This window comes from Sinocyclocheilus rhinocerous, unplaced genomic scaffold (assembly GCF_001515625.1).
Source record: "Sinocyclocheilus rhinocerous isolate Xijiao unplaced genomic scaffold, SAMN03320098_v1.1 scaffold1296, whole genome shotgun sequence".
Classification (NCBI taxonomy): Eukaryota; Metazoa; Chordata; class Actinopteri; order Cypriniformes; family Cyprinidae; genus Sinocyclocheilus; species Sinocyclocheilus rhinocerous.
In genome coordinates this window covers 868,916-882,952 of record NW_015659405.1, presented here as the reverse complement: position 1 = coordinate 882,952, position 14,037 = coordinate 868,916, and the positions used below count along the sequence as shown (strand labels likewise).

At 36.4% G+C, this 14,037-nt stretch overlaps 2 protein-coding genes across 2 annotated transcripts in view; both read left to right on the top strand.

Annotated features, from left to right (window-relative positions):
- LOC107723841 (interleukin-12 receptor subunit beta-1-like) overlaps positions 1 to 6,807 on the top strand; it is a 14,489-nt gene extending 7,682 nt beyond the window's left edge. Inside the window, exons 6-16 of the mRNA XM_016532556.1 lie at positions 700 to 837; positions 953 to 1,065; positions 1,131 to 1,353; positions 1,555 to 1,692; positions 1,789 to 1,887; positions 3,451 to 3,594; positions 3,774 to 3,923; positions 4,069 to 4,153; positions 5,577 to 5,646; positions 6,142 to 6,482; positions 6,792 to 6,807. Of these exons, the coding sequence (XP_016388042.1) occupies positions 700 to 837; positions 953 to 1,065; positions 1,131 to 1,353; positions 1,555 to 1,692; positions 1,789 to 1,887; positions 3,451 to 3,594; positions 3,774 to 3,923; positions 4,069 to 4,153; positions 5,577 to 5,646; positions 6,142 to 6,482; positions 6,792 to 6,807 (1,517 nt within the window). The remainder of the gene's footprint in view (positions 1 to 699; positions 838 to 952; positions 1,066 to 1,130; positions 1,354 to 1,554; positions 1,693 to 1,788; positions 1,888 to 3,450; positions 3,595 to 3,773; positions 3,924 to 4,068; positions 4,154 to 5,576; positions 5,647 to 6,141; positions 6,483 to 6,791) is intronic.
- Positions 6,808 to 9,109: 2,302 nt separating this feature from the next.
- Positions 9,110 to 14,037, top strand: part of LOC107723860 (homer protein homolog 3-like) — a 30,204-nt gene continuing 25,276 nt past the window's right edge. Inside the window, exon 1 of the mRNA XM_016532587.1 lies at positions 9,110 to 9,670. Within this exon, the coding sequence (XP_016388073.1) occupies positions 9,666 to 9,670 (5 nt within the window). The 5' untranslated portion in view covers positions 9,110 to 9,665. The remainder of the gene's footprint in view (positions 9,671 to 14,037) is intronic.

The following is a 14,037-nucleotide window of genomic DNA, read 5'->3' as shown; positions in this document are numbered from 1 at the left end:
TTTTATGTTTACGCGGCGCAATGCAACGCAATGTAAAAAGACAGTATAAGTCATTATAATTCGTAATTATGTCCCCACTGGATGCAACGAATGCCTCGTTTATAATGGGTTTTCATGTTTTTGTCTCGTCGCTCCGGCGGGAGAGGGCATCATCACAGTATGGTGAGGGGCGTAAGATTTCCGTCTCACGCTTGAGGTATTCGGCCAATCACAACGCACTGGATAGCTGGCCAATCAGAGCACACCTCGCTATTCAGAACGATGAGCTTTGTAAAAATCGATGCGTTTCAGAAAGGCGGGGCATAGAGGAGAAACAATAATGTACAGTATGTGGAAAATAATGTGTTTTTTTACCAAATACACAAAATAATGTTCTTTTTAGCAACATCATATGACCCCTTTAATAAACAGAACTGTGTGACTCTTGCGGAAGAACACTGTAGCCGGAGCTACTTCTCTCAGTTTATGTCTATGGCGAATCACACAGGTACCGGGCTACTCCGCAGCGGTTCCACCAGAACCAGTCTAAAATAGTCCGAATATAAACACTTAATATAGGTGTACCGTAGTGATTCAAGATAAGCCAAAAACACGGTTTGGAAAATGGATTCATGGTGTACTCGCTTATATAAATTTAGTAAATTTTGAACACAAAAAAATTACGGACTGCAAAACTGATTGAGATGAATATGTTTATAGATTTCTACACGCTACATCTACATTATACGAAAATCTACCAGATCCAACTGAGGCGGCAGGCCAAACTGCAGTCAAGTCTATGTGAAAACTCACTACATGCTCTCTGGAGTGACTGGAGCCTGGTGGATGTTCCCTCAGGTTCGAGTTCAGCTGTATCTGTCAATGAATGCTACTACTGCGCCATGCAAAACTATTTTTAATAAGTAAAAGCATCTGAAAATATTTGGTTAACAGATGTAACACTTCTCTACAGAAATCAGACGCACACCTGTAATACGCTGGGTGGAAAACAACCTGAAAAATGGTACCAGAGATATTACTCTCTCCTGGGATGTAAGTATGAAAGGAACAGAGCACACCAGAAATGTTTTTATTAGGTTGAAGATTAATAAAATTTGATTTGAATGATGCTAAAATGTAGTGTTCTTTAGGCCCCACCTGATAATGAGTCTGTAGGGGGTGTGAAGTACAATCTGACCCTCTCAGTTTGGCCTTGTACAAAAAAACAAAAGGGAATGGACCATTTAACTGTGACTCAAACATATAATACATCAATAACTTATTCAGAAGCCTGGATTTCCATTTTTGCAACTAACAATGTTGGAAGTTCACCACGAAAGCAGATCATCATTCCTGCTGTGAAACATCTGAACTGTAAGTGTTAGCATGGGTTTTCAGGTACAGTATGTGTGCCTGAGTGTGTTCGCTTACGACAGGATGCAAGTGTAAGTTGTGGGGTTTTTGGTGACTGAGATTCTTAATGTGTTGTTAAAAATTACTCCCATTGAAAAAATGAAAAAACCTTGAGAAGAAACAGTAAATTGGAAACTCATTTGAATTTTTGACCATTTTCAGACTGTGACTCTCACATGTCCTCAAACGTCAACAACGCTATGAAAACTTGCTTAGAATGGTACAAACTGGAAGACGGTGAGACTCGACCAAGGACGGTAAACAAATCACCCAAAAAATCATTCCAGGACATTAAAAATGGTAAAGATAAGCCATTCATCCAATTTAAACATCAGTTCATGTGTCATATTAGCATGTGCTGCATATGCTAACTCGTGTCTCTGGTTTTAATTACAGAGGTGGAGAATTTCGTACGTCATTATTACTTTCTTCACACCATGAAAAAGAACCATTATAAAACTGCTGTTATGTGTCCTTTTTACTCAAAACAGAGAGGTAAGCTCAGACTAAGGATGTGCCAATAAAAGTCTGTTAATTATTATCATGTCATGGCCAATAAATGGCCGATATTAAAACAAATGACCGATATTAAAATATTTTTTTATTTAAAAATTAAAAATAAAACACTAAAATCTAAAATAAAGCAGAAAATTCTTAAAGTAAATCATTATAATGTACAGTATGAAAAATGTATATTTTAGGACTCGATAAAATTCTTTTAATTGCTGTTAAATTGTTAGTGTTTGTAACCTCTTAAAGGGTTAGTTCACCCAATCATGCCGGATCTGTTTCCTACGTTGTTGTGATTTGATCTGAACAGAAACAGCGTATCCGTTTGACGCAGCTGAACAGCATACGCTGACTGTTTACGTCCAGCGGATATTCTCCAAAATGGCACCAGGGTGATGCGAAGGAGAAGAATTGTTGAATAAAGTCGTTTTTTTTTTTTCTTTTGCGCACAAAAAGTATTCTCGTAGCTTCGTATAATTGCGGATGAACCACTGATGTCACATGGATTATTTTACAGATCTCCTCGCTACGTTTCTGGACTTGGGAACATTTCAGTTGCGTTGCTGTCTATGCAGGGTCAGACAGCTCTCAGATTCCATCAAAAATATCTTAATTTGTGTTCCGAAGATGAACGAAGGTCTTACGGGTTTGAAACGACATGAGGGTGAGTAATTAATGACAGAATTTTCATTTTTGGGTGAACTAACCCTTTAACTGTCACCCCAAAAAACCCTTTTTGAACACATGAAAATTCACTATCCGAACGTAAATGGTTGTAATTCATGAATGCTTTGGGATACAGACCTAGGTTCTCCTAAAGAAGACAATCAGCAGATTATTACTGAAGTGAAAACATTTCTGTAAAGAAAATGTACTGTACTAAAAAATAAAATAAAAGCCTAACTAAGTTATGTTCCAAATTTGAAGTTGATATCACAAAAATTTAGGTTCCTGTGAGATTTTGTTTAGGCGCTATACCAAAAATAGCCACCGAGTGACACCCAAACAATTTTTTTATGCATTTCTCCTGTCAATTTCTATCACAATATTACCTCTATCACAAAATAACCACCAAATATGGAACCTTGAGACTCAAGATATGTTAGAAAGATTAGAAAACGTTGTAGTAAATTTTGTAATGACACTTGAGACCGCCCCCCCATTTCCATGGTAACGCAATGTCCGATTTCAAAATGGTTTTCATTTAGAGTGTTTAAGCGTTTGAATGATTTTAATACAGGATGATTACTAAAATATGTGATAGGAAAAAAGGCAATAAAAAAAAAAGAGCGCCACAGGTTGAAGATTAACTTTAAGTGTGTGTTAGATGACGAATAAATGTGAAATTATTTGAAATTACACTATTAAATATTCAATACTTTCTGATATTAATCAATTAAAAATATAATTGATATAGTATCATGTTGTGCATCCCTTGTTTAGACTATTTAGAGTAGTTTATTGAAAAATTAAGACCTCAGTATATAGTCCAGATGTAGTCCATAATGATTTCTAATTTTCACAATGGAACATTTGCATTTGTTTCAGCACCTATTAATGGTCCGGCCAATGTGAATATTTCTGATGTGACACATGAATCAGCTGTGGTAAGTTGGTTTTCCATTCCTGTGGTGGAGCAGCGAGGATTTCTACAGCATTATGTCATTTGGATATCTGGACAGGGAAACACGAGTAAGCCAAAAGTTTATAGTATCACTAATCATTTATTTGCTATGGAAGTCACAGCTGTAGATCGTTTTTTTTTACTGGAATGACAAATAACCAAACCCGTTACAAACATATCAACGCTGCATTCACCAGAGTAAAATATGAGGAGTAACATCTCTTGCTTTCTGTTCCTCTTGCTTTAGAGTTCCACAAAGTCTCAGCACATAAAACCAGCTTCCTGATCAAGGGCCTCCACCCAGGCGCCTCTTACACCATATCTATAGCCGGAAGTACAGAAGCTGGTACTGGGCCGAACTCAACGGTGAACTTTGAAACACACTCCAAAGAAATGGGTACTGAAACACAGTCAATGCAAAATGAGAAATGACTATGCAGAACAGAAATATTTATTTGCATTGTCTGCTTTTTGTCAAATAAACACAATGAGGTGGGAGAATATACCTGCCAACAGCAAATGTGTTCTGCCATTTCATCCAGGCTTACCATGGCAGGACCGCACCATCCTGATCATCTGTGTTGTTGCCCTCTTGTGTACTATAATCTGCTCTGTAGCTGTCAGGAGGTGAGATCACCATAACCCAGAACAACTGATTGAGGAGCAAGATATATTAAATTGTACATAAACTGTAGCTTGCCGGACAGAGCAGAGCTAGATCAGTAGACCAAGGTCATGGATTAGACTACCAGGGAATACATGCACTAAAAAAAAAAATCTGGCTTTTCTAACTAAATTGTTGAATTTTTTAATCTTTAATCTGGTATTGGTGGTAATTTTGACTTTACTCTCAAAATATTACAACTTTATCCTCGTAAATTTGAATTTATTCTCAAAATATTACAACTTTAATCTTGTATTTATAGTAATTTTAACTATTCTTAAAATATTACAACAAATATTACATATTGGTCATAATTTTGACTTTATTCTTAAAATATTACAGTTTTATTTTTTGTAATTTTGACTTTATTCTTAAAGTTTTTAAAGGGTTAGTTCACCCAAAAATGAGAATTCTGTCATTAATTGAGCCGGCGTTCGGACGTAGAACACGGAAGCCTTCACTGTGCTTACTGCGTTAACCACGTAAGGATAATGACAGGGAAGAGAAGAGATTGCTGAATAAAGTTATTTTTGTTTTGTTTTTTGCACAAAAATATTCTTGTCGCTTTATAAAATTATTGTAGAACCACTGAAGTCACGTCGACTGTTTTAACGACGTCTTTAGTACCTTTATGGATCTTGAAAGTTTGGGTGGCGTTGCTGTCAATGGAGGCCTCTCTGAGCCATCGGACTTGATTAAAAAGATCTTAATTTGTGTTCCGAAGATGAACGAAGGTCTTAGGGGTGTGGAACGATATGAGGGTGAGAAATTAATGACAGAATTTTCATTTTTGGGTGAACTAACCCTTTAAAACTCTTTATTCTCATAATTTTGACTTAAAACTGACTGTCTTTCGAAAAGTTTAAATGGCATTTTCTTTCATCTTGTCTCTGTATAATGCATAATAAAATAGTATTTATAAGAGCAGCGCTGCTTTGTAACCAAGGAAACGCGTTTTCGTTTCGTTCAGATATGTTTTATGTAGTATAATTTTACAAAACTAAAGTCAGACCATGTTTGTTCTTCAGATTTCGAAATTATACAATCTAATTTAGATTAAAAACTGCTCATGCTGCATTTATGCATAATAATAATAATAAAGTGCTAACCTGTCATTTTAAATGGAAAGCGCACAGGCAAAGCCATAGCTTGTTTATATGAAGAGATTTATTTTATTTGTATTGTTTCTTTGGGATTTGTTGTAAAATTTCAATTTAGTTTTGAAGAAATGTGCAGCATTTTCTCTGATAAATAATAAAAAGACAGTTTCATTTATAATTTGTCTTAAATCTCATTTTGAAAAAAATTATAATGAGGAAATCGTATCATGATAAATGTAAATGTATTTACCTCTAAAATTTCTTGAACTGTCTCTTTGCTTTGCAGACTGAAGCTGTTACCTGAGGTACCCAGTCCTGTGTTAGATACAACAGAATTCAGATGTCCGGAAGAGCAGGTTAGCAACACAGACTGCTGAAGAATCGAAACCTACTGTATTTCCAACAAAACAGCCTCAATATTTTAACAAGGCATGACTGATTATGCGGCACATTATAATGACCCAAATTCCGAAATCTTCCTTCACTGTTAGCAGAAAGAAATCTGTGGTGAGGTCAAAATACCAACCACAACATGTCACATCAGCACATTTGCAGTGAAAAATAATGTGTTTTTTGAACATTAAAGCATGTCAACATATTCTGTTACACCAAATACACAAAATAATGATCTTTAAAAAAGCATCATATGACCCCTTTAAAAGCAGCTATAAGACTATAAAAAGAGTGAAGGAAAGCTATGTTGCAAAATCATCTCACAGAATTTACATAAATTATAGACTTGAACTACTAATGAAATTGACGCAAAATAAACGGAGGGTATATATTTTTATCTTATTGTGCATGAGTCATCAGTGCATGTTATTCCAAATGAGAAAATGTTTGTGTCGCAGGACCTGAGCCAGATGATGGAGGAGGTGCATGAATTCGTTCTCTTGCTACGTCAAGATCTCAGCGAACCCAGGGAGGACGTGACCCCTGAACAGGGCACTTTACTGCAAGACTTTGGGCTTGTCGTCTTTGAAGAGGAAGATGAGGAAGACGAAGAGGGTGGAGTTACTGACTTGAGCTCTATGACATCCTGTTGCTATCCGAATCCTAGTTACAGAGGACAGACGCTACAGCTGCCAGAGCCTTTCTACATGACAGACAGCACTTCAAAAGACAATGACATAGAATCCACATACAGAAATGGCCTGTCCTTTGAAACAAGAGTCCTGGAGTGTGACAAAACGTCTTTTCGGCAGCCGAAATTTCGGTGCATCTCTAATTATTGGCGACATCAGAAATGGATATTATATAATATATGCTTTTTTGAATATTTTAGCAATTTAAAAATATTAAAAAAAGATTTTTTACACGGCACCCCTGCTCTCGACAGAGCGGCACCCCGGTTGGGAAACACTGCTATAGTCAACAAGAACTGACTGGTAGTGACAAATAAACAAGCCTAAACAAACCTCCTCTATCTGCTGCATGTGTCTTCTGTACAACCAGGTGCAGTCAGTTATGCATCTTTAGCTTTTTTAGCTTTTCTTTAAAGTGCACCTGAGACATAATACTGGAAATAACCCAGTTCAAAGAACAGTGTGCGATTCTCAGCAGTTACTGAGGTTGCAAACGCATCCTCGCTTTCAAGCTTTGTTGTGGTCACTGACGTCACCTTCTGGATTCTCATTATGTCTATGTGTGAAGCCTACTGTGTTTTTAATAATAAAGTTACGGTTAGTGTGCTCATCACATACAGATACATTACTGTTCAAAATTTTAAGGTTGGTAAAATATTTTCTAAGAAAATAAATACTGTTATTCAGTAAGGATGCATTAAATTGATCAAAAGTGACACACACACACACACACACATAGATACGGGTATGTATTTACAGTTTTGTCCACTAGGGAGAGCAATTCAATCTCTCTGAAAAGACATTAGGGTTTTTACAACCTTTAAAGGGGTCATATGATGCGATTTCAAGTTTTCCTTTCTCTTTGGAGTGTTACAAGCTCTTGGTGCATAAAGAAGATCTGTAAAGTTGCAAAGACTAAAGTCTCAAATCCAAAGAGATATTCTTTATAAAAGTTAAGAGTCAGCCACTATGTGGAAAATAATGTGTTTTTTTAACTTTAAACCGCATAAACACATTTCATTACACCAAATACACAAAATAATGTTCTTTTAGCAACATCATATGACCCCTTTAAATAAACAGACATCACAAACCAAGAGTCTTTGGTTTTACCATATTAACCATAGTTACTACCGTTTATGTTGCTACTGTAAAGCCATTATAAACCTGTATGGAATCTACATCCATGGTGCAATAAGTTGAGTATGAATCAAAAAATGCGTTGCACAAATTCGAACATCTGGGTTGTGCTGTTCTGTTGTAAATAAATCTTAACCAATGATTCCTAATTGCATCTGCTTCCGGAAGGCCAAATAAAGTGCTTTTGCTTTCGCACTGAAACACACAGCGTCTCGCTGACATGACTGCATCAACACGACTGCTGTTCCTGAAACCACGCCTTCTTTCTTTGCGTGGAAATTTGGGCGGCATTATGCTAATAATGAGTTACTGACATTTTAATCTATTATCAGATGCTTATTAACACTTATTCAACTATACTTTTTATTGTCAGAAAAAAGGTACAAAAGCTGTCACTGGGGCGGTACCCTTTCAAAAAGTACTAATATTCACCTTTAAGGTACTAATATGCACCCCTCAGGGGTATCTGAGAGTGTTCCTAAACAGCAGAACCCTAAAAAAGTTTAAAAAAAACAACAACAAAAAAACAACAACAACCGCAGCAGCAGCTGTGTGATCTGTATCAATCATTTGAGAGAGACATTGCTTTAGGTTTTGGTGACAGAATATGAAATGTCGTTAGTTAGAAGCTACACATTCTACACTGTAGCTACACATTCTCTGTCCCAAAGTGAAGTGCTGCTGCCCTCTGTCTTCACGAAAGTACCTTTGTGATTCTGTACTGTGGCTGCCTGCTACCTGTCTGTACTCCATGTGTTCAGATATACGGGAATCAATCACGAAATGAAGATCCACCTCCTCCGAATCTAGGATTAAAAAAGAAAAAGCACTTACAGGTACAAGTGTGGGATAAAACATTTAACAAAAACATAAATAAACCATTTACCTTAAAATTAAGCACAACAAATGGATTAAAATAGAATAAGATCAAGCTTTCACATCAGCAGTAGAGTGACAAATCTCAAACATTTAACAAAAACATAAATAAACCATTTACCTTAAAATTAAGCACAACAAATTGATTAAAATAGAATAAGATCAAGCTTTCACATCAGCAGTAGAGTGACAAATCTTAAAGAGTTACCATGGTAACCATCATTTTCAGCAACATAGCAGTTACTACAGTTATTGTATACTGATATTATGTACATTTTAATAGTAAACTTGATATTACCCATCACTATAAATACATTTAAGAAAAATGACATTTACTAAATTATAACATTTACTAAATGATTTGCTATTTTAGCCAATGTTACACTTTAAGTAAAAATATAATAACACATTCCTCACAGCCAGTAAACAGACAGACTGACATACAGACGGAGGGATATATAGAATGATAGATAGAACACAGAACAATAGAAAGATAGATAGATAAAGAGATAGACAGACAGACAGTTTTTGACAGACAGTCAAAAAGTCTTAGTTAATAGTGAATATGTGTTCCCTAATGTGCTACCAAAGATAGATAGATAGATAGATATCGTTAGCTTTATAAAACACACCATTTTGTTGCTACCAAAGATAGATAGATAGATAGATAGATAGATAGATAGATAGATATCGTTAGCTTTATAAAACACACCATTTTGCTTCTCTCATGGAAAGGTGGAGTCCATGAAGAAGATGTTCTGTTGTTCTGACTCGAGCTCTACTCTAGCAGCCCAGTCTCTCCAGTGTCTCCTGCGTCCCGTGGCCAGCAGGGGGCAACAGATTACATTAGCATGAAGGAGTGGGGTAGGTCAACATGAGTGAACGCTGTAGTATTCAGAGGGTGCAGATTACTTGAGAAATTTGACTATGAGGGCTCCACGGAACGTAACAGCAGAAGTGCACGCTTATTTCTTGCTTTTCAGCAGCGTGGGAATAGAGAAGCGTGGGCCGTTAGAGAAAAACTAACAGGACTATGAGGACGAGAAACCGAGAGCCAACAGAGACACTAACGTTAGACAAAGGAGAGCTCCATTTCCATAAAAACACACCATAACGGAGCAAACAAAGCACAACAACTGTTTTGACACTTACATTGCTGTGTGGTTATCGACATATAAACAGGACAGACCGGACTGAAACCGAGCCTGCGTGGATCAGCTGGGAAAGAAAACTTGAGTGGTTGAAATTCACTGATTTACGTTACTTCTGTGAAAATGGGGTGAGTTCACTCTCCTTTTACTACAAATGTCAGAAAAACGACGACGATTGGTCTTGAACAGCGCAGATAACCTCTCTGTGTACGTTTAGAGTTAACACTTACTAGTGTGTGACAGTTGCACATTCAGTGTAACTTTAGTTCGGCTCAGTATTTTTTGGACGGCGTAAGTTTGGAAAAGGCGAACGCGAGCTCACATTCCTGCTGGGTTTCAAAATCTCCTGCGCTGTCTAACTAGACAGCATGTTTAGTCATCGTTGTCCGTTCCGAGCCAGCAGAAAATGTCTAAAGTCATGCCCAAAAAAGCCACACGTCCCTGCAGTTTCCTAAAATGCCGTCTAGCAGTTAGGCAGCTCGATGTCGAGTCTCTCGATCTGTCTCTCAGCTCTGTTTATGAGAAGAATTTCTTCAGGGTCATTCCGTGTCAACTCAACCAGAGGCCCCCGGCCCCAATTTTTAATTTTGTCAATATTTTTTCTGAAGAAATATAAACAGGTATAGTGATGAAAGCAAAAATATTAAATGTCATCAATGTATTTACTGAATAATCCACTATTTTGTAGAGGGGCATCAAAATTACAATTTTCACCTGAGATTCGGAGCCAAATTACAGGAGAGTAAAAACGACTTCAGAAAGACTGTGTTATTATATTATTTTTTAGTGTTATTATATTATTTTTACACCGAGATTGTTAGGTCTGTTAGTAAAATCTGTTGACTTTAGCAGTCTTTGTTGCATTATACACCAGTGGTGGCTATTCAAATATGGGGAAAAGCACTTTTCGAGTTTTTTCCCCAAAGTTTGCATGTCTGTAACTCAAGAAAGATATCTTAATGCCCTTTTAGATTTTGAGTTTTAACAAACTTTCCTTTTGGCGTCTTAATTTTTAAGGCTCTACATGGTTCATTTCCAGAGATATAGGGCTCTCAGTATAGATCCAGGAGTAAACTGTTAAATTGTACACATTTTCAGTGGTCAAATAGCTCATTAAATAACACAGTTGCAACTTTCGATTTTAACAACGTGTTATTAAATATTGTAATTACCTAAGATTAATGAATGTTCAGAAGAATTTTTCATTGGCAGTTTATGTTAACTAATGAATTAACTAATGTTAACTAATGAAGCCCTAATGTAAAGTGTGACCGAACAATAAAGAATCAAAACACTTTCAAACAATATCTAGGGCATGTTGTAGTCCAGATTAAAATGTAAAAAAAGTTTGAAAATAAATAGCCTATTCAAGTCTAAATATTTAAGTATTTGGCACTGTGATGAACATTTAAACATGATTCAGAGACAGAAAGTAGTGCAGCTGCTTTGTTTACAGGGATTCCGGGGTAACGGCTGCATTTAAATGAATTATTATTATTATTATTATTATTATTATTATAAACTTTCCTTTTGGCGTCTTAATTTTTAAGGCTCTACATGGTTCATTTCCAGAGATATAGGGCTCTCAGTATAGATCCAGGAGTAAACTGTTAAATTGTACACATTTTCAGTGGTCAAAAACCAAATGTTGGTCACTTTGCATACAAATGATACTTTCATCTTTTAAAGAGGAATATCTGAACAACAAATAATGTTGAGAGTAGGGATATGCCGGTATCAAATTTTCATGTTGCGATTAATTGCTAATGCTTTTATCACGGTATGCGGTATTATCACGATATTGAAATTTTGTTTAAAAATAAACACGATTCAGAAACCGGAAGTAGTGCAGCTGCTTTGTTTACAGGGTTTCCGGAGTAACGGCTGCATTTAAATGAATTATTATTGTTTCTGCAGTTTAGCGTCATCTGCTGTCAGAGAGTGAAAGTGCGCTTTCATCCAGAGCGTCTCTCACATGTTCCGCCATGTGCTTCTCGTCCGTGCTTATTTACATCAGAGTGTGCACGCGTCTTTCACAGCAGCATACAGCGGTGTTGTGCATTTTGACCAGTTGATGGGAAAAGTATTCTTAAAATGCATTCAAAATTCGGAATAATTTGTAATATATAATTATTCACGGTATTTAGAAGTGCCCATGATAACAATATCGTGCATATTCATTACCGTGATATATCGCATTACCGAATACCGGCACAAGTCTAGTTGAGAGTAGAAATGTATCTTGCTTCCCTCTATCAAAATAATTTCATAGCTCATACCTGTCCGAGTGCCATATATATTATTTTCCTAAAGTTGTGTGCATGTAACTCAAGAAGTATTAAAGTTATCTTAGATTATGGTTTCTAATAAACATTTCTTTTGGAATCTTCATTTTCCAGGCCCTATATAGTTCAGTCCCAGAGATATGTGGTTCCCAATGTTGCTCCATGTCCAGATTGTTGAATATTACCCATTTTCAGTGGTCGAAAAACAAAAGTTGGTCACTTTGCATACAGCTGATACTTATTGTATTTAAAGGGGAATGTCTGAAGAAAAAATAACGTTGAAATTAGAAATATATCTTGTTTCATTCTATCAAGACATGTCTGAGTGTTAAAAATGTCCGACCCATTTTCAATTGCTCCGTTTCTCAGGTGAAAATTGTCATTTTGACCCCCTCTACAAAATAGTGGATTACTGAGTAAATATACATTTGTGACATTTAATATTTTGGCTTTCACCACTATACACATTTATCTTTCTTCAGAAAAAAAAATTGAGCCGGGGCAATTTCTGAAATTTGGTTGATTTGACATGGAATGACCCTCTAATTTCCCATCCAAATAGTCTTTGTTGTTTCCTTATTGTGAAATAATGCATTAATAATGCTTTTATGTGACTAAATTGGTGCATGTGACATTGTAAATGTTATAATCTCCAGATTTTACAGTTTTCTTATAAGCTTTGCATTGTTCAAACTCAACTGTGGAACTCCACAATCACCTTTTCCTGTTCAACATTCATGTGAGTTAAAGGGGTCAAGAACTGCTTCAAGAACTGCTTCTCTGAGGTCCACCAAGATTTAGAAATAATTGGCTATTTTTCTGTCCTGTTTTGACCCCCCTCATCAGAATGCTCTGTTTGAATTGGCGTGGTGGATTGTAGATTTAGAAGTAAACGCCCACTGCTATGATTGGCTAACAGTTGTGTATGTTTGACAGCCTACATCCTTCATAGATGGACGCTGCTGTGATTTAGGTTAAAAACGCATAAATACTCAGTTCATATCAAACGATCTGTAATAACAGACAAAGCAATAGTGACCACGTAATAAAAACAGTTACTCACACTTGTGTGGTGTGACATTACTGTCGGATCCAATATAGTCGGCACAGAATCGTCTTTCAATTTCAGTCTTTCTGAAAATCCTGCGTCGAATTTTTGGCCTTGTTTTCAAATGAGTCCATGGTAATGTGAAGTGAACAAAGGACCAAGTTCTTACTGACACAGTCTGGAACTTCATTAAAAATAAAGCTAATCCACTCTTTCCTAATGTTGGGATCAGAAGGAAGGCAATGCAAAGACTGTGTTTGTTCACAATTTGGCATTGCACAGCATCTTGTTTTCTTCGGAGCATCTTTATTGTTTGATTTCTACGTAGACCTGTGTTTGCCTCTCTCGTTATTTACACTACATGTGTGAATCGGTGGGCGGAGATAAACAGGCAGTGATGTAGAAGCAGGCGTTGATCATCTTCTGCGGAGGCGGGGTTTAGCCACACTATTACGTCATAAAGTGGCGCATTACACAACCTGTCATTTTGGCAGATTGGCTTCAATATAAGCTGTTTTTAGACTAACAAGAACGTTTGAGTTCTGAAACTTACAGGATGTTTTTATAGTACAAAGACCTCTTATATGTCAAAAGATCAAGGGAATTTAGATTTCTCAGTTCATGACCCCTTTAACCTTTTTACATAGCTGAGAAGAATAACTTTGAAAGTCTGAGACAGCTTATTTGGCACTTTCCATGAATAAGGTACCAAAAAATCTTGAGTTTTATATATTTTCAGTTAGTGAAAGGAGGTGTTCAGAAAATGTTGATGGTCAACCAGTCACAAAATTTTACATAAACTGCTTTAAGTTGACATAAAATGAAAATTGTATCTTTTTAAATCTTTTTTAAATGCATTTTGATGATTGTGAACAGTTCATTCACGTATATGTTTTAAAGGGATAGTTCACCCAAAAATGAGAATTCTGTCATTAATTACTCACCCTCATGTCGTTTCAAACCCGTAAGACCTTCGTTCATCTTCGGAACACAAATTAAGATATTTTTGATGGAATCTGAGAGCTGTCTGACCCTGCATAGACAGCAACGCAACTGAAATGTTCCCAAGTCCAGAAACATAGCAAGGAGATCTGTAAAATAATCCATGGCTGCGTTTACACTTGGCATTAACATGCGACCTGTATCCGGATGTTGTCCACAT